The sequence below is a fragment of the Eublepharis macularius genome, chromosome 5, assembly GCF_028583425.1.
Source record: "Eublepharis macularius isolate TG4126 chromosome 5, MPM_Emac_v1.0, whole genome shotgun sequence".
NCBI classification, from domain to species: Eukaryota; Metazoa; Chordata; class Lepidosauria; order Squamata; family Eublepharidae; genus Eublepharis; species Eublepharis macularius.
In genome coordinates, this window is record NC_072794.1 from 28987047 (window position 1) to 29011450 (window position 24404).

Here is a 24404-nt window from a genome sequence, read left to right on the forward strand (position 1 = left end):
CCTCAGGGTCCTCAACATCAAATCTGAGACTGCCACAATCAGCTCAAGTAGCAAGACTGTTGGGGAGTTCTGTCGCTACCATACCTCCCTCGGTCCACCTTTATCCTTTTCCCCTGACATACATATAGTTGGACACATAATACAATACAACACCACCACCAGCAGCCTGGTGGATCACAGGGGAATAAAATGCTGTGTTAGGAAACCGGGGTGGAGGGACACGACTTAGAGAGCCACCTATCTCTCTTCATCCACCCCCAGTCTCTATGATAAATATACAACAGGGTGGCTTCCTCATCCATTATTAAATTGCAGATGAGAGATGCTTTGTTTTGAACCGATCTGGACTTCAGAAGCAGTGCTTCTAGACTTGATGAGTGATCAGCAAGATTACCAAGGTCCCACACTGGCAACAGAAGGACCAGAAGAAGGGATGACCATAACTTAACAATCCCTTCTTCCTCTTTCTTGTTCTGTCCTCCTTCCACCACTGTACCTCGGTCCACCTTTATCCTTTTCCCCTGACATACATATAGCTGGACACATAATACAATACAGCACCACCACCAGCAGCCTGGTAGATCATAGGGAAATAAAAATCTGCCCTGCAGATGTTGTTGATTGATGTTAGATGAAAGTCTCCTGGGCCCTCTGTTGTCTGCTCCTAATCTTCTGGATGTCAACCAGTGCTCCTGCTGTTTATTTTGTGCCTCAAATTTCTCTGCCATTGTTGGTTGCAATACCTTGGCCTACCAGACTTACTGGTCATGAGCACTTTGGCTCATGCCAATTGCTTGCTCTTCCGGCTAGCTGGCATTTCTTATAGCTGGCTGTCAAGGATTGCCAGGCCTCATTCAAAGCAATACCCATAGTTAGCTGATAGTTACCAATACCCATAGTTAGCTGATCTGTTTTAAGCATGCCTATAAATAGGGGCTCATCCAGTTCCCATATTCAGTAAAAATTCATCTGCAGTTTAACAGTCAGTTTCAACCCTCTGAAATAAAACTGTTTTACAGCACCTCCTGAAAGAGTACTGTAGGTGTTCTCCATATCACCTCTGGAAAACTATTCAGAGAAGAGCATTTTTCTGAATATCTGTCTGCCTCATAAATGGTTAGAGAGAAGAATGTTATGTCCCGAATGTAAGTTGCAAGTGGACCATTCCAGGATTGCTGTTGGTAAGTCCCAGAGGGTGGTGAAACATGAGGAGAGAAACTGGATGGAACTAAATTCCCCAGGCAAGTATTTAGGCATGTATGATAGAAATAGCATTTGAAAGCACATAGCAAATGCATAGCTGGGTATGGGGTTTTTGTGTTTTTTTGGTGTTTTAAGCAGTTTTAAGTACTTACTTTGAAAATACCTGTTTAACCAATGTCTTTAAAAGGTGAACAGGTCTAAAAAGGCAGTCTTTCTTGGCATCCATTCTTTAGCTGTGAAAGCTTTAATGCTAAGGTTCCATGTGATGAAAAGCTAAGGGTATTTTTTATTACCAGTGAAAAGTTGCTTCTGAATACCCAATGATAGTGGAGATGAGCTTTTCCCTGTAGTGTATTCCTTTTTATTTACCTTTAGAGGATGTAATCTTAAGCTTTTCTCTTGCCCATGCAGGATTTATCCTTTAATCTATTTTCACCTGTGACTTAGTGGCTCACTCTCTGTTTTTGCCCTGATGCTTATTTCTTTGGTTTTATTTAAAGGCCAGCTACGCCCCCCCTGCCCCTTTTTGCTTCCATTTAGTACCTTGTCTTTCTGGATTCTTGACAGATTCTATCCAGCATTCCTTCAAGAGAGAGTGGGGAGATGGCTCTCTGCATTTCCATGGAACCCTTCTGTTATCAACTCTTTAAATAACTGTACATTTCTTCACAGCTAATGAACTGCCAAGGGCAGTCTCATTTACTCTGATGCTGGTGCTAAATTTGTGTTCAGCATGTCAGAAAAATTCTTTAAAAGGCTTTTGTGCAATGGATTAGAATATGTTGAAGCCGAGGGAGCTGGTGATGCAACTTAATATTTTTGCTTTTTCTTTTCGTGTAAGTAATGGATGAATTTACAAGTGGTGTAAAGCACAGTTATTTAAATCTACCTAGCTTCCCAAACTCGTTATTTTATTTATTTACTTTTGTGTGTGAAATAGCCGCTGAAGTGACTCCAATGGCCTCTATTTTTCCATTGTTTGTAAAGGTGTTTTTAAACCTCTTCCGCATACTACCAATCCATCAAAATCAATTTCCTATTTCCTGCCCCTGCCTTCAAATGGTGACTGTCTCTTTATTTGCAACGTGCAGCTCAGCATTTGATAGAGATTGTTTTTGTTTTGATTTTATCTGCGCAATAGTATGTTTCCTAGCTTTATTTGTCCTTTTACAAATGGGACTTCATCTCAATATGATTCATGTTCCTGTACTAACCCACATTTGGGAGTACACTAGTGCCAGAATGCAGTAAGACTCTTGAGTTTATATAGATACACAAATCTCCTATCCTCATACCTTTATTTTTATCTTCATTTCTTTCAGTAGCATTATCGATTCCACAGAATACAGTCAGACTCCTGGATTTAGTGGCAGTTCCCAGGTAAGAAAACATACCCCAATATGTGCAAAAATAAGATTTTCTCTGTTTTACTGGGAAAAGAGAAAATGAGGGAAGTGGTTTAAAGAAGTAACGCAAATATAAAAAACTAGTGTGTAGCAAATAAGCAAGACATGTAATGCTTTCCAATATGACATGTGTAGAGGGATCTCGCAATATGTAAGTAATGAAATGGCATATTAATTTATAGACATGAAACAAAGTTCTTTGTTCTGCATAGGTTGGGATCACGACTTGCCATATACAGAATAAAGTTATTTGAGGTGTATAGTTAGTTGGGAAGAAAATGGTCAAGTCAAGGTAGGATGCTCAGAGGTAGTAGAAGAAAATAGCATATAATCTTTATAGCATGGCTTTACCAAAGATATATCATGTCAGACAAATCCTTTTTATTTTACATGGTGAATGAAAATCAGTCCCGAATTTTGTGGTGCCAAGATGCACCAGGGCCCCTGAGAAAAGTTCCATTCATACTTCTCGGGCCCAACCAAACATCATACAGAAGCAAACATTATCACTTGTCCCACTCCGTGGAAACCCAAATGAGAGACCTTCTGGAATTTAGTCCTCGTAGTCCTCCCCTCTCTGTGTAGCCTTTGTTATAGTATCACAGCCCCTTGTTCATCTTGTTCTGGCAAGGGGGAGTTGTGGTCTGCTGGACGTCTGATGTGTCTTTACTGAAGCAGTTGCTTGCCTTTTATGTGTAGTAGCTTTTATTTGTAACTTGTTTTTAGTATTTCATTTTAAATGGGTCTAGGATTGTTTTCATTTAACACTTGATTCCACACTTCAATGTTGAAAGGGTCCATAAACGTACTTTGGTAAGGTATAATCTGGTGAACTCAGCCATAAACACATGCGTCTGGAAGTAAGCCTACTGAAATCCAAGTGGAACTTGCTTCAGCGTAAATCTGTTTAGCATCTTTCATGTTAATGTATGAAATTCACAGGGGTCACACTGACATTTTACTAAAATTGTCGAAACAAAAGTGGGAATGCATGTGTAGTGATAACTTTTTCAGTGTAAAATCTGCATTGCTAATTAGAGTTCTACACCAGTACTATAATTAAAATAGAGCTTGCATTTCCACAGCAGTTGATAACAAAATCAATCCGGAGCTGAGAAGGCAGGAAAAAGTCAACCTTGTCTAGAAAATTTGTAGGTAGGCTTCAGCATACGTTACCCCTATCTACAAATACCGGTTGTTGCCTGCTGTTTAAAAGGGTATGTCAAATTATTTCAGAACTTGTCTTTTTTTTTTTTTTGAAAAATTTTTTATTGGGTTAGAACATTTTTATTTTTACATTACAATCAATTTTCCCCTAATTTTTCGTTTCTAACCCCCTCCCTTTCCCCCCCTTTTGTTGACTTCCAACAGCTTTCCCACCCTCTGTCCCTTTTCCCTTACTTCTATTAAATTCCTCTGTCTAAAACAGATATACATTCTCCATTATATTAAGCAGTGCATCATTAACTCCTTTAATTATTATACACCCAAACTATACGTCTTTAGATAAACAATTTATCCCATTTTCCAGTTTTGAATAATTCTATATAAACCTATATATCATAAACCATAAAAATTTCCCACATTTAAATCAAACAATTTGATTTGTTCTCTATATATTACTCATTTCAACTTTTTATGGTAATTCTATATAACTCCTCAGATACTCAATCAATTTAACTCTTCTATACATTCAGTTTGGTGCATATAAATCTTGTCAAAGAAAGAAAATATTGTTAGTTAGTCAATCCTCATGTTTAAACCTTATCATTAATTATTCTCTATCAGTTGACCTATACATATCTATATATATCTCAATCAATTAATCTAACTGCTTATAAATTCACATTTCTCTTCCTCCCCCGGTAAAGTCACCCCTCTCTTTTATACTTTTATTATATTTCAGTAGTTCTCAAACTGCCACAGTTTTCCTCCCACCTCCCATTTCTTCTCCAGGTATTGTTTCAGCTTCTCCCAGTCTGTGTTGAACTGCCCTGAGTCCAGATCTCTCAGTTTTCTTGTCATCTTGTCCATTTCAGCCATATACAGCAATTTGTAGATCCAATCTTCAATAGTTGGTACTTCTTGTACTTTCCATTTCTGCGCATACAAAAGTCTAGCTGCTGCAGTCATATAAAAAATCAACGTCCTATGATGGGCTGGAATTCCCTCCATTCCCAAGTTTAGCAGCAGGAGTTCTGGGTTCTTATTTATTTGAAACTGTAAAATTTCACTCATTTCTCTTATTATTTCCCCCCAGAACTGCCTAGCTACCTCACACGACCACCACATATGATAGAGGGAGCCCTCATGTTTCTTACATTTCCAGCATTTATTAGAAGTATTCAAATTCCCTAGCGCAATCTTCTTTGGTGTCATGTACCAACGATAGATCATTTTGAAAATGTTCTCTTTAATATTAATACATGTCGTTGTCTTCATTGTAGTTTTCCACAAGTATTCCCATGCCTCCATTGTTATTTCTTTATTGAAATTTATAGCCCATTTCACCATCTGTGTTTTAACTATCTCATCCTCAGTATACCATTTCAGCAATACTTGGTATACCTTGGATATTCTTTTCTTGTCTTCTTTAAGAAGGGTCTGCTCTAGTTCCGAGTTCTCTGTTCGTATGCCCCCTTTTGCAAAGTCTGAATTGTATAAGTCTCTAATCTGTCTATACTGAAACCAATCATAGTTAGGTGATAGTTCCTCTTGCGTCTTTATTCTAAGTTTAGATACTTCAATCTTAGTTATTTCTTTATACGTTAAACATTGTTGTTCATTATCCACAGCTCTCGGATCTATCACCTCATATGGAACCACCCACAAGGGGGTTCCTTCTTGTAAGTAAGTTCTATACTTCTTCCAGATTGTAAATAGACTTCTCCTTACAAAATGATGCAGGAACATCGAGTTGACCTTTACTTTGTCATGCCATAGGTATGCGTGCCATCCAAAAATTTTTTTATATCCCTCTAGGGCTAATAGTTTCTTATTCTTTAATGTCATCCACTCTTTTAGCCAAACTAGGCAGATTGCATCATGGTAAAGTCTCAGATTGGGCAGTTGCATTCCGCCTCTCTCCTTTGCATCTTGTAAAACTTTTACTTTCACTCGAGGCTTCTTGCCTGCCCAAACAAAATCTGATATTTTCCTCTGCCATTTTTCAAATTGTTTAGAGTCTCTGATGATTGGTATTGTCTGTAACAAAAACATTACTCTTGGTAACACATTCATCTTAACTGCTGCAATCCTGCCCAACCATGACAGGTTCAATCTATTCCATTTGATCAAGTCTCTCTCTATCTGAGTCCATAATTTTTCATAATTATTCTTGAACAAATCTATATTTTTTGCAGTCAGCTCAACTCCCAAGTATTTCACCTTACTAGTTACTTCACAATCCGTTGTTTCCATTAACAATTGTTGTTTCTGCTTAGTCATGTTTTTGCATAATATCTTTGACTTCTTTTTGTTAATGAAGAAACCTGCCAAATCTCCAAACTCCTTGATCTTGCCTATCACTTTTGGCATGTTCTCCAGTGGGTCTTCTACAATTAACATTATGTCGTCTGCAAATGCTCTGACCTTATATGAGTAGTCCTTTATTTTTATTCCTCGTATTTCCTCATCTTGTCGAATTTGTATCATCAGAATCTCCAATACTAAAATGAACAACAATGGAGATAACGGGCAACCTTGTCTTGTTCCTTTACTAATCGTCAATTTTTTGGTCAATTCATCATTCACTACAATTGCTGCAGTCTGGTCTCTATAGATTTCCTTGATTGCTCTGACGAATCTTTCTCCCAGTTGTAGCTTTTCCATAGTGGCAAACATAAAATCCCAGTTTAAATTGTCAAACGCTTTTTCAGCGTCTACAAAGAAGAAACCAACCTCTTTGTCACAACGCTTGTCGTAGTATTCAATAGCATTGATCACTGTCCTTAAGTTGTCTCTTATTTGTCTGTCTGGCAAAAAGCCTGCTTGTTCCTCCTCTATGACTTCCGAGAGCCACCCCTTCAATCTCTCCGCCAATATCTTCGCAAAAATTTTATAGTCATTATTGAGTAGTGATATAGGCCTATAATTTTTCACGCTAGTCAGATCTTGGCCCTCTTTTGGGATCAATGATATATTCGCTTCGCTCCAAGTGTCTGGAATTCTTTGATCCCTAAAAACTCCGTTCATCACCTCTTTTAGGAATGGTGCCAGTTCATTGGCCATTGTCTTATAAAATTTAGCCGTAAGTCCATCTGGCCCTGGCGCCTTTCCTAGATTTGCGGATTGTATTGCCATATTTATTTCCTCATCAGTTACTTCACTGTTCAACTTATTTCTCCAAGCTTCCGAGATCTCTGGAAGTTTGGTTTTCTCCAAATATGATGCTATTGATTCTTTGTTTACTTCTTTTTTATTATACAGCTTAGCGTAAAATTTATAAAAGGCTCTGCTAATGGTAGTCTGCTCCAAATACGTTTTGTTTTCTTCACAAATTTTATTTATTATTTTCTTTTCCCTTTTCTTCTTTAATTGCCATGCCAAATATTTCCCAGGTTTATTAGCACCCTCAAAAGCTTTTTGATTCAGTCTTTTAAGGTTCCACTCCAATTCTTTGTTACTCATTGCTGTTAACTGTTCTTGAAGAATTTTGATTTCCTGATGTATTTTCTTTTTCCCTGGTCTCTTTTTTAACTGTACTTCTTTGGCCTTTATTTTCTCCTCAATCTCTTGTCTTTTCTCCTCTTTCTTTTTCCTTGCTCTACCATTTAAATCCATTAGTATGCCCCTTACAACCGCCTTGTACGCGTCCCAAACTTTACTGGTTGGTACTTCTTTATTCACGTTGTATTGTATAAAAAACTTAGTCTCTCTTCTCAGTGTTTCCATATTCTCACTTTCCTGTAACAGGTCCTCATTTATTCTCCAGGCTTTCCTTTTTCTCCTTTTTCCAAATTTCCACATAATTGGGTTGTGATCTGAGCCTACCATCGGCATTATTTCTACCTCCTTAGTCCATAGCGCTAAGTCCTTTGAGGCCCAGATCATATCAATTCTTGATAATGTAAGATGCCTTGCAGAATAAAAAGTAAACTGTTTGGTTTTAGGATATTCTCTCCTCCATACGTCTTCGAGAGTCTCTTGTTGAATCAACTCAAAAAAAAGCTTTGGCAATAGTCCTCTTTTCTTTTGTGCTTTTGTAGTCTTTTTGTCTAATTCCAAATCTGTCACTCCATTGAAATCTCCAGCAAGAATTATCTGGTCATATACAAGATCGTCTAGGTGCTTCCTTAAGTCCTCAAAGAAGCTTTCCTTTGCACCGTTAGGTGCATAAAGTCCGACTACCAACACTCTCTTTAAGTTCCAATTACATTCCACTGCTACAAATCTAGCTTCCACATCTCTCATAACAAATTTTGGCTGCAGCTCCTCTTTTATATACAACACCACTCCTCTTTTTTTCTTGTTGGAAGCCGCTACAAATTCTTTGCCCAATTTTCCAGATTTTAAATATTTTACATCCTGTTTTCTAATGTGGGTCTCCTGCAAACAAACAATATCACATTTTTGTTTTAGTAGCCAATGAAAAATATTTTTTCTCTTATTCGGTGAGTTTAGTCCATTTATATTCCAAGATAATACTTTACACTCCATATTCATGGTTTTGTTGGTAAGTCTTTTTCATTGTCCTTGATAAATCTCTCCATCTCCCGCTCAGATCTGATACGTTTTTTTGCCCCTCCAAACTCAAAGGACACTCCTTCCGGTAACTCCCATCTGTATCTGATATTCATGTCCTTCAAAGTCTGAATTAGCACTCTATATTTTTTCCTGTCCAATAACACTGATCTGGGCAGTTCCTTCATTATAATAATCGTCTTGCCATCAATCTCCAATGGATCTTGAAATTGTTTGGTCACAATCCTCTCTTTCATATTTCTAGTTGTAAACTGCACAATCACATCCCTTGGTAGTTTCCTCTGGGTTGCAATTCTCGAGTTCACACGATACGCCACATCTAGGATAGCCACAATTTCCTCCTCCTCCTTCCCCAGGTAATCAGCCAACACCTCAGTCATCTGTTCTTGCGCTGACTTCCCTTCCACTTCTGGCAGACCACGAAAACGAAGCTGCTTCTCCATGTGTTTAGTTTCTGCAACTGACATCCTCCCCTTCACCAGCCTCATCTCTGTTTGTTGCGTGTCTATTAAATTCTCCATCGCGTCTTCTACTGTTTTAACTCTCTGCTGCGTTCCTTGTAATTCACTGCTAATCGTTTCCACACCTTTTTTCACTTCTGACAGCTCCGACTTTACTGTCTGTGTAACTTCCTTGACCTCTTTAATAAGCTCCAATTTCGTGTCCTTAAGTTCTTTCATCATGTCTATAAGTTTTTTGTCCAAGTTTTCTATTGCCGATTGCCACTCTTTTTTCGACATCGTGGGGCTTGCTTTAGCTCGCTCCCACGAATCTGCTCTCTTCCTCAGCTCCGTGGCGTATAATTAAACGTTTTCCTTTTTTTTAAATGTCCCAATCTTTGCCAAAATTAATTTTTTATATCCAAAATGTCGGGCGTCTTTTCTCTATGGTTTCTCTATGTTATTATAATCCAAGATGGCCTACTTCCTCTTCCGCTGAAGCCACGACCCTTCCACTTTCAAAGATGGCGATTCCCCACTTCCTGTCCTTTGGCAAGGGCCGCTTCCCTCCAGCCACTCTATTGTTGTTACGCACTTCCTGTCTCCCGTCTTCCCACAGCAGGTCTCGCGATGGTGTCTTTTTCCCACAGCTCCAAAACCACAGGTATTCAAAACAATAGTCCGATTTTTGTAATAACTTCTTTAAACTTAGTCTCTTTTAAAATACAACTCCTGCCGAGTCTTCACCTCCTTTTCGCTAGTCTGTTGCAGTTTAAAAGTCTACTTTCTTTCCTCTCTGTTTTTTTCAATCTGTCCCATTTCAAGAGATAGCGATCTTTACCTTCTCTCCAGCTTTCTCGGGTTGTAATCGCTGTTTCGATCTTAAATTCTCCTCTCGACTTCCCTCCCCGATCGAAGCTTGGGTATGTAGGTCTTATGCCAGCCGAATTGGCCCCAAAATTGCCGCAGAGATTATAGCCGACCCGTCGCAAGGTGGGACCTCAAGGATCGGGGGGGAGACTCCTTGTGTAGAGCCCCCCCTCGTCCGAGATCTAACTCACCCTAGGGTCTTGAGCGTTCTTTGCCTGCTCCCCGCCTGAGAGCAGTCGGCCGCGGGTTATTTTCACCCCTCCGGCCGGTTAAAACGGCAATCCGGTCAGCTCCACAAATGGAGCTGCGTTAGACCTCCATGAATCCCAAACCGGAAGTCTCCAAATTATTTCAGAACTTGTCATTCTCTTCTTAAGGGAATTAAAAATTTTCTTTTGAGGATTTGAAACCCCGGCATAGCTTTGCCACCACCCACCACCGGCACCAGGGTTTCTGGCACCCACAGTGCGCGTGTGCACCCCCGGACTGCATGATGACGTCATCACGCAGCAAAGCCGGGCCCATTGGCTGGTTGGTGGCTGGGGTGGCGCACGGAGGCTGCCCGCGCTCCACATGTCGACCTGGCCGCCTGCCATGCCTGGTCTGTGGCAGCTGCGCCTAGCTGAGGGCATGTGGCAGCTGCGGTGGTGCGGGGCTGGCTAGCTGCAGCAGCTGCAGGCCAGCCACGCCAGCTCCGTGGCGTGTGCCTCTGGCGCCCCAACGCCCTAGCGCTTGCGGCGCCTGCCTCAGTGGTGGCTCCGGCCCTGCCACCACCCACCCGTAGGATTTTAAATCATCTTGTATTGGTGAAACTGCTTGGCCTGTCTTAAAGTGCTGAATCTGACTCATGGGTTCTTCTGGAAATTGAGGTGTTATGTTTCTGTGTTTATAGCTAAAGGTTGGCATTGACAATTGTATTCAGTGGCTATAAGTGTGGCAAGTCAATCCTTCTGAAGTTATTGACATGGTTGGGAGTCAGCAGTTGTGCAGTCTCTACAGCTGTATTCTTGTGCAGATATAGATAACTTCTGCACATGAATTTTCTTGGTTCTGGTAAATGGCAAAATTTCAGACATGCACTAGTTAGGAGACCTCTGATTTGAGTTTCTGCAGTCAGGTTTTCAGTCCTGAATCTGTACCAGCAAGTTCAAGATACTAACAGTGCTTGAATTCTAATGCCTGCTTTGGAGAGAGAGCTTTCTGTGAAAGGGAGCCTTAGATATTTTGTAAGGCAATATTTTCTTGGGATAGAAGTGTTTTAAATGTTTCATTTCTCCATTCTGGGGCAGTCCAGCAACATTTCTCATACGATGTTGTTGACATAATAGTTAAACAGAAGTTGCTGTTTTGTGGTCTGTTCATTGGAGTGCAGTGATCTGTGACTGTCTAGTATTCTTCTGAATCATATGCCTCAGGCATAAGTATAGATTTGTTATGATTACTATTTTCATTTAAGAAGAATTTCAGGTAAATGAGTCTTTTTTTCAGTGTGTCGTACACACAATAACACTTGTTCTGTTTCTTTATGCATCTGAAATGTCTAAATACTGTTTATGTACTGAGCTGTCATAATTGCCAGAGGAATTGAAGGATGAGTCTGCATCTTGCTTCTGAACTTCCACCCTCTTGTTTTTTCAGACTAAAAAGCAGCCATGGTATAACAGTACATTAGCATCAAGGAGAAAGAGGCTTACGGCTCACTTTGAGGATCTGGAACAATGCTACTTTTCTACTAGGATGACTAGAGTATCAGGTAAAATATGTTAGTTACTGACTGAGGTGCAGTATTTTGAGTATGCCTCTAGTTCTCAGTATCTTTCTACAGTCCAGCATGGTAATTTGCCACTCTCTTAGGACAAGGAATGCTTTCTCTAGGAAAGCAGACTGACAGCCACAGCTAGAGTGTTTTCCAAGTCAACTTTTTTGTATGTGTTCTGGCCTTTTGTCCTCTTCTAGATTTATTCTCCTCCATCAGCATCTGCTCAATCAACCATATACAAAAGCTTCAGCTTCTTTGATTCCTCCCTCTTGTCATAAAATCATCTTGCTTCTCCCAGTACAATATTGTAAAAACCCTCCTGTTCCTCTGTTTTCTCTTAAATGCTTTGCTCTTCTCCCATTGGACTACTGTACTGTTGCTTTATGATTGCTTTTATATGGGCTTTCAATTTGGTGTGAACATCCTGGAGATCATGATGCCATTTTGGCATCATATACTTTACAGAACTTTACAAAAATGATTATCTTGGACTTCTTAATCCCCTCATCTGTTTCATTCCAGTTTCCAAATCATTTATCTCCTTAGCATTTCCTATCACATGGTACCCATCTTAAAATCTCTGCACCAGCTTTGTATCCTCTTGTTCTTAACTTTCAAGCTCTCCACAGCTTTTCCACACCCTACCCTATCTTGTTACCCTTACCACCTCTGTGGTCTTCCTTCTCATTAAGCTGTAAGATTTACTCCCTTAAGCTATTGCTCAAAATGGTTAAACTAGGGAACCATCAGGACTGTCAGAAGTTATGTAACAAAGCTGCATTTTTAGCTCAGAGTTCAAAACTACTAATTTTGTGTTTTCCAATTGACTTAAACATTTTCAGGTTCGTTTTAGGGAGCATCCCCCCCCCCTCATTTCTGAGTTTTACGAAAAGGGCAGGAAAAGACATTTCTTCACCCTGCAATATTTATTGCTTCATTATGTGGTTTTAATTGGGGTAGGCAGGAATAGAGAAATTCATTCGATTCTTTCTCCTTGGATTTTAATATAAATGCAAGATGAATCTTACAGTATGACCTTCAGATTTCTATAAGTGCTCCTGAATTAAGTTGGTATACTGTTGCATATCACAGATATGTTTGTAGATCTTGATATAATACATAAACACCCCTGTTCAAAGCTACCTTGGCAAAAAAATCAGTTCAATTAAATTTGGGATGAGAGGTTATGGAAATGGAAATGTTACTTTTAGCAGTCACCTGAAACTGTATTTACCTTTATGTATTCTCCTTTTAAAAATTCTGTTACTTGTTTCTCTCCCATCTAGATGACAGCAGAACCTCAAGTCAACTGGATGAATTTCAGGAATGTCTGTCTAAGTTCACGCGTTACAATTCTGTCCGACCCTTGGCAACACTGTCGTATGCTAGTGACCTTTATAATGGATCCAGCATAGTTTCTAGGTAATGGATATTCAAGTTTAAATACTCGTTATAGTAAGAAATTGGTAGCTACATAGGAACAAGAAAATCAAAATTCCTATTTTAATTTGCAGTCCTAAGGGTCCAAGATTTTGTGTATATTTCCAATAAAATCTACTGCTTGTATTCTTTCCACAGCATAGTAAAACCACCATCTTTGACATTCAGAACAAAGTGCTGCAAGGATAAATTGACATTTCTCACTATCAACACTGGTTCATAACTTATGACTCATTTTTACAGTGTTCATTGTTTCGATTTACGGGAATCCTTACCTTGATAGCTTATAAATGTTTAGTGAAGAACTGGTCTGGAAAACATTGTTGTTGACATTTGGTTGCTGGTAAACCTAGATGTGCCCTGAGCAAGATAGCCCAGGCAAGCCTGATCTCGGAAGCTAAGCAAGGTCATTCTTGGTTAGTAATTGAATGGGAAACCACCAAGGAAGTCCTGGTTCACTGTGTGGAGGCAGGCAATGACAAACCACCTCTGTTGGTCTCTTGCCTTGAAAACCCTAGCTGGCGGGGTGGGGTCGCCATAAGTTGGCTGTGACTTGACAGCACTTTCTACCATCACAAATCTAGATGAAATTGTTGAATTCAGTATTTCCTCAATACATTAGTGAACGTACTGGCTAGGAGTAATATTTGGAAAATTGGCTGCTGACACTACAGCAGGAGCTTGCTGTAAGTAAAACTGATAAAGGAAGTGAGGAGGAAACAGGACCTGCTTGAATTGTATTTAGGGAAATAGTAAATGCAGGGCAAAGCTGATTTTTTGCATGAAATCTTTAACATTCTCTTCTAATTGTAAAATCATAGATTCTATTGTAATGTTTTAAAGAGCTGTCTTTATATAAATTAAGTGAATTAGTCACCAGTAAGCGGTCATGTTAAGATATGATCAGGGCTTGTAGGAGAAGGTAGCATGTAAACATTTTAAATAAATAAAATGAATGTGTGCAGTGAGATGCAGATGAAATCATCCTGCAGTTTATTTTAGTCATCCTTAGGAGCTCACCACTGGGATTGAACTTGTTCTTTCGCCCACTTCTGTTCAGATGCCAGTACGTCTGTAGAGGTTCCTCTTAACGAAAGCTAACTCTTGGGAGACTTTGCGGGGGGAGGTCTGCAGTATTCAGACTGTCTTGCTGGTGAACTCTTTAAGATGCTCCAATAACCCTAGGGCACTGATACGCTTGGTTTATTGCTAGAGGTTATTGTAATGGGATATTGACAAATGTCTTAATGTTGAGTTCAGGTGCGGTGTGATTACTTTTTGAGCTGAACTTGTATTCCTTAAAACAAATAAGCATAGCACTCTGCATGAGAAGTAACGTGTAGACATGTTGTGGATAAGGAACATTACATTTGCACCAAACCATTCTGTTACTTCTGAAGATGTTTAAGAACTTGGGAACAGGCTGTGGAATTTTGGGCTTACCACTTCTGCCCTGTGGCACAGAGTGGTAAGCTGCAGTACTGTAACCCAAGCTCTGCTCATGACCTGAGTTCGATCCTGGCGGAAGCTGGGTTCAGATAACTGGCTCAGGGTTGACTCAGCCTTCCATCCTTACGAGGTCGGTAAAATGAGTACCCATTTTCCTGGGGGTAAAGTGTAGATGACTGGGGAAGGCAATGGCAAACCACCCCATAAAGAAGTCTGCCAAGAAAACATCGTGATGCGACGTCTCCCCATGGGTCAGTAATAACTCGATGCTTGCACAGGGGGACTACCTTTACCTTTTACCTTTTCCTGGCTTCTTCCTAGCCATTGTAAACAAGGTTGAAATTGGTTGGGTGGGAGAAAGGGTCTGAGGGAACTTACATATGGGAAGGGAGGAGCCAGGAAGAGAGAATGTTACCATCAGAGTGTACCTGGATAGTCTGAACAAAGATCAGCAAAAGATGTTGCTTGCTTGTATGCTCGGATTAAGGCCGTGAACATTATGCATGCTTGCTTGCTTGGGAATAAGTCCCATGATATGCCGTGAGGCTTAGTTTTGAGTAGATGTGCGTTCGATTGGGCTGCTAAATCAATTTAAACCCGTGAAGCTGAAGGACAGATAACTGGTCTCTAGAATTGTCTTAAGCTTTGTTTACTTGCCTCACTGTTTCCTTGACTTCTCCCTCCCAAATTTAAGAAAATACCTACTTCTGTAAACAGTTTCTTGCCACAGTAGGCAATATATTAATTCTTTTTCAGCATGAGAATAACTGGGCTGTAAACACTTCAGAACTGACATGAATGGGAACTTTTAAAAATGTATGCTGCTAAAGACTTTTACTGTGAAATTATTTTCTAAAGCTCTGGCAAAAGAAATACCCTAAAAGGCTGCCTTAATTGTTGAGAGTTACAAGCAATCCAAACCATAAGCTTGGATCCCATTAGCAGTAGTGCAAGTCATTCTCTGTTGGAAGAGGCTTTTTCAAGTGGAAGAGTCTCTTGTTTCAGAGAGGCACCACACCATTAATAGAAGAGATCCACTTGATCCAACCCATAATTATGTTTATCAGGTTTGATTTGGTTGTAAAATAGGCTTCTGCTAATGGTTGTTACAACTTGCTACCTTTATTTCCTTGTGGTTTTGGAGTTTGTTTACTTTAGCTGGCAGCCTCAATACAAGATGATTATATTATACATTCTAATCAAGTGACTTTTCTATCTCTATCTCATTGTGCTTCATATCTTCTGTATAGGAATTAACTTGATTGAACCTCTAGATGTAAATGCTTTACATGGGGGCAGGGGGGTATTTAAAGGGGCCAGGAGCAGGTACACTTCCCATGAAAATCTAAAGATTTAATCTTCTGTGGCAAGCCATACCCTTTGCAGCAAGAAATTCTAGAAACAATAAGCAAGGATATAATGGCAAACATGGAACAAATAACAAATGATAATCAGGACATGACTTTCAGGACTTTAGGTATCTAGAATCCAAGGGGGAGAAATGCAATCAGATTTTATGGTAAGATACTTAAGATTCAATATATCAATTTGGAATATACCAATATAGAACTGCATAAATTTGGTAAAGAAATCTAGATTTTCAGGGTTTTTAACTAGATCTCTAATTGAATGAAATTTTAGCCTTCTCATGAAGCAGCTATAGGAACTGAATATTATTTATTTTCCCTTTAAATTTTTCATTTAAAATGTGTACAGTCTAATACAGAAATTAGATGTATTAGAATTATTGGAAAGTGACCAAGCAAAAGGAATAGTCAGAAGACTATTTATAAAACAATGGCGAGACAATACAAGGAGATGAAAAGGATACAGAAGATGATATAGGCAAGAAATAAAAGGGCAATTTAGGTTTTTTTTCTTCTGCATAGAAAATGGAAACTATAAAAATCTTGTTTAAGTTGCAAGATCTTAATGTTACTAAAAGGAAATTCTAAGCTTTCTAAAGAGAGTAGTATTTCTTTAGGAAATGCATATCAGTACAGATTCAGCCTACAACAAGGCTTTGGAAAGTAAAACAAAAAAATGACTTGTTTACAGCCTGTAGTGGGAAGAAAGCTAGTGTTTAACATCTTTTTAAAAAGTGAACAAGATTGTTGAAAAGCATGTAATATATCTAGATGGTACGTACGTGCTATTATTAATGAAAGGGACTTTGGGCACTCAAGGCAGGAAAACATTTGAGAATGGACAAATACTGCTGGGAAGTGAAGCTTTGGAAGCAATAGCAACTGATCCAGCAGAGTTAAAAATGTATTCACAAATATAAAACCGGTCTGTTTGGAGCGAGAGATAATGGCCCATATCCAACCACACGTGTGTGGAGAGTTGACCCCCCCCCCCCGGGGTTGTCTCTGTTCCTGCTGGCCCTTCTGATCTTCAGAAAAATAATTTCTGAGGTTGTGTTCTGGAAAAGAGAGGAAAGGGGTTTTGTATTTTTCCACAAGCACAGCTCTGCTGATGAAAGGGAGGATAACCTTTCTCTCTCCTTGTAGTAGCACCCCAGTCTGCATAGCTGTTTCCTCACATGGATCCCGTAACTCCAGAAAAGATCATTTCTGATGTTGGAAGGAGTTGCTGGAATGGAATGGAACACTGGAAAACTGCATGCACCTTATGCATGTTCAGGGTTGGATGTAAGCCAGAGCTTTCAGTTTCATTCTGTATAATGTCTTTGTGAGAATACATGTTTTGGATAATATCACCAATAGGATAAAAGGAGCAGATGTTGACACCGAAGTATATACTGCTCTCAGTTCAGTTTCTTTGAGAGCTCATGCCGGAGAGTAAAGTAAGTGTAAACCAATACATGAATAAATCTTTCTAGATATTTGTAAAAAAGTGAACTTTTAAAAAGTTAACTATGCTTTAAAGATATATCATATACTGTAAGTTAGGTTACTAGCACAGCATTTGAGATGACAGTTGGGTATTTTACCTTTTTCAAAAATGGGATTCCATTTTTGGGTTATGTAATTGTAAAGAAACATAGATGAAGGGTCCAACCATTTGTCCATATCAGCAGATCAGTTTTGTAAAATACAGGTATTTGATAAACAAAAATTTGTTACATCAAAAAAAAGCTTAAAAGAATAAGTTTATAACTACAGCTGAAGAAATTTTAGCAGAGTCAAGTATTTTAAGTCTTTATATAAAACTAATAACCCTGTCAGAATAACAAATGAATTTATGCCAGAGATTAAGATACCAAAGTTAACTGAAGATCAAATGGGGTTGGCTAAACCTGTCCAACAAAGAGATACATGAGGCAATTAAAGCTGTAAAGAAAAATGTCTCTAGGTTCAGATGCCCAATAGCATCTTAATATAAAAGATTCTTTAATATTTTGCCTGTACCTCTTAATGATGACGATAAATGAAATCTTAGCAACTAATGAGTAATCTGACAGGCAGAGACAAATGGTAGTTTTTAAAGATCTTTTTTCTTGTAACGATAGGCTTAGTATCACTTTTGACTGCTGATTATAAAAAAAAATTCACATATGCTCGCAGATAGTGACTTGATTAGTGTAGATCAAGACCAGACTGGCTGTCTGTAGGACTGAAGAATGAAAAAGTATGTCTTCCATACTATCAGTTTTCTAAGTACATCTAAAGAAGAGGCTGTGTTTCTTTAGACATTGCGTGGAGGGAAGTTTGACCTTGACTCTTCATTTGAAGATTTGAAAATGTTTGCTTATCTAATTATTTTCTTCTCCTGCCCCAGTTTCCTCAGTCCAGCTTGTCTTTGCAGTTCTTTATCCTAAGAATATTAGTATTTGCATAGCACATCCAGTATTCAGAGTGTTCCACATTATCTTTACCACAGCCTTTAAGAGAGGTCAAATTATCCTTATCTGGTTGATTGTTGGATAAACTTGTGAAGGATGATTTGCCTAAAGCCAGTCAGTGAAGTCATGGCAGGAGTAAAAGTTTAAACCAGGGAGTTTCAGAATAATAGCCCAGATACTTAGCTGTTTTTTCTTCTTCCTTAATTTGTCAATGAGGACCAAGTTAGTCAATGAGTGGAGGGCAGGCAGACTACAAAATACAACTGTTTTAACTTTTCCTTAGCATGCGAAAGCTATATAAGGGGGATAAATGAGGGTTTGATTATAGCAACTGAGCAAAAGGGAAAAAAATAAAACATGAAATAAACAGTCTCTTAAATGTTCCCCAAAGTTGGGAATAAAGTTGCCACTGAAAGCTTGATTACTGAATTAGTTGCTTTTTACTCTATGGTTGTAAAGTAGATGAAGGACATTCTGATTCTTCCTAACCTGCTTCAGTCTGGCAGCCCCAATATCCTTTCTTTAGACTACCAAAGGTTTTCACTTTCTTCGTCTACCAAAGAGATCTGTACCTGCAGGAGTTATTGGCGGGGTTCTAGTTCTCCCAGTTCGAAACTTCCATTTTCTTTGGTGTCGGCATGACATACAGCCATGACTTGGAAAAAGCGTTTTCTTTCATTCAGGCCAGCATTCTGTGTATAAATGTATTTTCTTCTATAACAGGTGGGTTTCCTGCTGAAATTAAACCTAGAAAAGTGGTTGTTCTGTTCACAAATCTTAATCACTGAACATAAACACAGAACAAATTTTGTACTAAAGTTGTAAATTGTACAAAGATTACTTACAGAATGAGGAGTCTTTTCACCACATCAATGAGTAATAATAAATTGTGAGATTGTACCTCTGAAAATTAACAAATTACAGAACCATAGGGAAAAAGCAAGCTGAATTCTCTTGTGGAATCAAACTTTTTTATAACAATCAGATTAGATATACTCTAAAAATGTTTCCATGTGCAATCAGTTCTCCTTATTAACTGAGTTGCTGACATGTTTTCTTATTACTGTGTTGTCTCCCTGGATGTAGTTACATGAGTCATCTTAGACAATTGGGAATCAAGCCACTTGGATCCATGCCATGGTAACATCAGGACTTGACTACTCTAATGCACTATACATAGGACTCCCCTCTAAGTTAATTCAGAAGCTCCAGTTGGTGCAGAATGCTGCAGCTTGTTTATTATCAGGAGCTAAGAGGAGCATGACTATTACTTCCATTCTGCAGTCACTACACTGGCTATGGGGCTTACTTCAAGGTATTGGCTTATCACATACAAAGCTCTTCATGACCTTGGTCCTGTATATCTATGGGATCACTCCTCTCCCTATGTTCTTCCATGGCATTTTCATTCACTGAACAGGGCCTTCTGCAGATACCACCGTGCACGTGGGCAAAATCAACAGCTGCCTGTACATGTGGTGGCCTCCCCCCCTTTGGAATGTCGTAGCTGAAGAGGTCAGAAAAGCGCCTACTCTCCTGGCTTTCTGCAAACTATTCAGGCGGGCTTTTTACTCCAATAGGTGGGTTGTGCTGTAGGGGGAGTAGTCTCAAAGAGATGCGTAAGTAACGGGTCAGGTACTATAGACTTTACATCTATGTACTGTCTGTTGCTATAAGTATGATCCTACTGGATAGTTTATATGTTTAATATGTCAGTCTTAGAATTGCTTATGCTCTGTTGAACATTTTTCAGTTCTGCATTATATACCTGCATTTTTGTGTTTATATACCCAATTACATTGTTTATTGAAATGTCTTTGAAATTGACCGAACTGACTCATGCCATGTAATCTGCCTTGAGTCTCAGTGAGAAAGGAGGACTATAAATAATGTGAATAAATAAACAAATAAGGTAGTAAATGGGATGACATGATACCATATAGCCAGTGAGATTTAGCTATATGCTGCTGTTACTGGGCGAAGCAGAGTGACGTGATCATTTTTGAGGCGGTCACAAAAACAAAAAGCTGGGACTTCCGGTTTGGGATTCATGGAGGTCTAACGCAGCTCCATTTGCGGAGCTGACCGGATTGCCGTTTTAACCGGCCGGAGGGGTGAAAATAACCCGCGGCCGACTGCTCTCAGGCGGGGAGCAGGCAAAGAACGCTCAAGACCCTAGGGTGAGCTAGATCTCGGACGAGGGGGGGCTCTACACAAGGAGTCTCCCCCCCCGATCCTTGAGGTCCCACCTTGCGACGGGTCGGCTATAATCTCTGCGGCAATTTTGGGGCCAATTCGGCTGGCATAAGACCTACATACCCAAGCTTCGATCGGGGAGGGAAGTCGAGAGGAGAATTTAAGATCGAAACAGCGATTACAACCCGAGAAAGTTGAAGAGAAGGTAAAGATCGCTATCTCTTGAAACGGGACAGATTGACAAAAACAGAGAGGAAAGAAGGTAGATTTTTAAACTGCAACAGACTAGTGAAAAGGAGGTGAAGACTCGGCAGGAGTTGTATTTTAAAAGAGACTAAGTTTAAAGAAGTTATTACAAAAATTGGACTATTGTTTTGAATACCTGTGGTTTTGGAGCTGTGGGAAAAAGACACCATCGCGAGACCTGCTGTGGGAAGACGGGAGACAGGAAGTGCGTAACAACAATAGAGTGGCTGGAGGGAAGCGGCCCTTGCCAAGGGACAGGAAGTGGGGAATCGCCATTTTTGAAAGTGGAAGGGTCGTGGCTTCAGCGGAAGAGGAAGTAGGCCATCTTGGATTATAATAACATAGAGAAACCATAGAGAAAAGACGCCCGACATTTTGGATATAAAAAATTAATTTTGGCAAAGATTGGGACATTTGAAAAAAAGGAAAACGTTTAATTATACGCCACGGAGCTGAGGAAGAGAGCAGATTCGTGGGAGCGAGCTAAGGCAAGCCCCACGATGTCGAAAAAAGAGTGGCAATCGGCAATAGAAAATTTGGACAAAAAACTTATAGACATGATGAAAGAACTTAAGGACACGAAATTGGAGCTTATTAAAGAGGTCAAAGAAGTTACACAGACAGTAAAGTCGGAGCTGTCAGAAGTGAAAAAAGGCGTGGAAACGATTAGCAGTGAATTACAAGGAACGAAACAGAGAGTTAAAACAGTAGAAGACGTGATGGAGAATTTAATAGAAACGCAACAAACAGAGATGAGATTGGTAAAGGGGAGGATGTCAGTTGCAGAAACTAAACACATGGAGAAGCAGCTTCGTTTTCGTGGTCTGCCAGAAGTTGAAGGGAAGTCAGCGCAAGAACAGATGACTGAGGTGTTGGCTGAATACCTGGGGAAGGAGGAGGAGGAAATTGTGGCTATCCTAGATGTGGCGTATCGTGTGAACTCGAGAATTGCAACCCAGAGGAAACTACCAAGGGATGTGATCGTGCAGTTTACAACTAGAAATATGAAAGAGAGGATTGTGACAAAACAATTTCAAGATCCATTGGAGATTGATGGCAAGACGATTATCATAATGAAGGAATTGCCCAGATCAGTGTTACTGGACAGGAAAAAATATAGAGTGCTAATTCAGACTTTGAAGGACATGAACATTAGGTACAGATGGGAGTTACCGGAAGGAGTGTCCTTTGAGTTTGGAGGGGCAAAAAAGCGTATCAGATCTGAGCGGGAGATGGAGAGATTTATTAAGGACAATGAAAAAGACTTACCAACAAAATCATGAATATGGAGTGTAAAGTATTATCTTGGAATGTAAATGGACTAAACTCACCGAATAAGAGAAAAAATATTTTTCATTGGCTACTAAAACAAAAATGTGATATTGTTTGTTTGCAGGAGACCCATATTAGAAAACAGGATGTAAAATATTTAAAATCTGGAAAATTGGGCAAAGAATTTGTAGCGGCTTCCAACAAGAAAAAAAGAGGAGTGGTGTTGTATATAAAAGAGGAGCTGCAGCCAAAATTTGTTATGAGAGATGTGGAAGCTAGATTTGTAGCAGTGGAATGTAATTGGAACTTAAAGAGAGTGTTGGTAGTCGGACTTTATGCACCTAACGGTGCAAAGGAAAGCTTCTTTGAGGACTTAAGGAAGCACCTAGACGATCTTGTATATGACCAGATAATTCTTGCTGGAGATTTCAATGGAGTGACAGATTTGGAACTAGACAAAAAGACTACAAAAGCACAAAAGAAAAGAGGACTATTGCCAAAGCTTTTTTTTTGAGTTGATTCAACAAGAGACTCTCGAAGACGTATGGAGGAGAGAATACCCTAAAACCAGACAGTTTACTTTTTATTCTGCAAGGCATTCTACATTATCAAGAATTGATATGATCTGGGCCTCAAAGGACTTAGCGTTATGGACTAAGGAGGTAGAAATAATGCCGATGGTAGGCTCAGATCACAACCCAATTATGTGGAAATTTGGAAAAAGGAGAAAAAGGAAAGCCTGGAGAATAAATGAGGACTTGTTACAGGAAAGTGAGAATATGGAAACATTGAGAAGAGAGACTAAGTTTTTTATACAATACAACGTGAATAAAGAAGTACCAACCAGTAAAGTTTGGGACGCGTATAAGGCGGTTGTAAGGGGCATACTAATGGACTTAAATGGTAGAGCAAGGAAAAAGAAAGAGGAGAAAAGACAAGAGATTGAGGAGAAAATAAAGGCCAAAGAAGTACAGTTAAAAAAGAGACCAGGGAAAAAGAAAATACATCAGGAAATCAAAATTCTTCAAGAACAGTTAACAGCAATGAGTAAGAAAGAATTGGAGTGGAACCTTAAAAGACTGAATCAAAAAGCTTTTGAGGGTGCTAATAAACCTGGGAAATATTTGGCATGGCAATTAAAGAAGAAAATGGAAAAGAAAATAATAAATAAAATTTGTGAAGAAAACAAAACGTATTTGGAGCAGACTACCATTAGCAGAGCCTTTTATAAATTTTACGCTAAGCTGTATAATAAAAAAGAAGTAAACAAAGAATCAATAGCATCATATTTGGAGAAAACCAAACTTCCAGAGATCTCGGAAGCTTGGAGAAATAAGTTGAACAGTGAAGTAACTGACGAGGAAATAAATATGGCAATACAATCCGCAAATCTAGGAAAGGCGCCAGGGCCAGATGGACTTACGGCTAAATTTTATAAGACAATGGCCAACGAACTGGCACCATTCCTAAAAGAGGTGATGAACGGAGTTTTTAGGGATCAAAGAATTCCAGACACTTGGAGCGAAGCGAATATATCATTGATCCCAAAAGAGGGCCAGGATCTGACTAGCGTGAAAAATTACAGGCCTATATCATTACTTAACAATGATTATAAAATTTTTGCAAAGATATTGGCGGAGAGACTGAAGGGGTGGCTCTCGGAAGTTATAGAGGAAGAACAAGCAGGTTTTTTGCCGGACAGACAAATAAGAGACAATTTAAGGACAGTGATCAATGCTATTGAATACTATGACAAGCGTTGCGATAAAGAGGTTGGTTTCTTCTTTGTAGACGCTGAAAAAGCGTTTGACAATTTAAACTGGGATTTTTTGTTTGCCACTATGGAAAAGCTACAATTGGGAGAAAGATTCATCAGAGCAATTAAAGAAATATATAGGGACCAGACTGCAGCAATTGTAGTGAATGATGAACTGACCAAGAAATTGACGATTAGTAAAGGAACAAGACAAGGTTGCCCGTTATCTCCATTGTTGTTCATATTAGTATTGGAGATTCTGATGATACAAATACGACAAGACGAGGAAATACGAGGAATAAAAATAAAGGACTATTCATACAAGGTTAGAGCATTTGCAGATGACATAATGTTAATTGTAGAAGATCCATTGGAGAACATGCCAAAAGTGATAGATAAGATCAGGGAGTTTGGTGACTTGGCAGGTTTCTTCATTAATAAAAAGAAGTCAAAGATACTATGTAAAAACATGACTAAGCAGAAACAACAATTGTTAATGGAAACAACGGACTGTGAAGTAACTAGTAAGGTGAAATATTTGGGAGTTGAGCTGACTGCAAAAAATATAGATTTGTTCAAGAATAATTATGAAAAATTATGGACTCAGATAGAGAGAGACTTGATCAAATGGAATAGACTGAATTTGTCATGGTTGGGCAGGATTGCAGCAGTTAAGATGAATGTGTTACCAAGAGTAATGTTTTTGTTACAGACAATACCAATCATCAGAGACTCTAAACAATTTGAAAAATGGCAGAGGAAAATATCAGATTTTGTTTGGGCAGGCAAGAAGCCTCGAGTGAAAGTAAAAGTTCTACAAGATGCAAAGGAGAGAGGCGGAATGCAACTGCCCAAT

General features: G+C 39.2%; 1 protein-coding gene across 2 annotated transcripts in view; it reads left to right on the plus strand.

The window, feature by feature from the left end:
* COP1 (COP1 E3 ubiquitin ligase) overlaps positions 1-24404 on the plus strand; it is a 184174-nt gene that overhangs the window by 33937 nt on the left and 125833 nt on the right. For both annotated transcript variants that reach the window (XM_054981241.1, XM_054981243.1), the window contains exons 9-11: positions 2526-2583; positions 11261-11375; positions 12668-12803. In XM_054981241.1, the coding sequence (XP_054837216.1) occupies positions 2526-2583; positions 11261-11375; positions 12668-12803 (309 nt within the window). The remainder of the gene's footprint in view (positions 1-2525; positions 2584-11260; positions 11376-12667; positions 12804-24404) is intronic.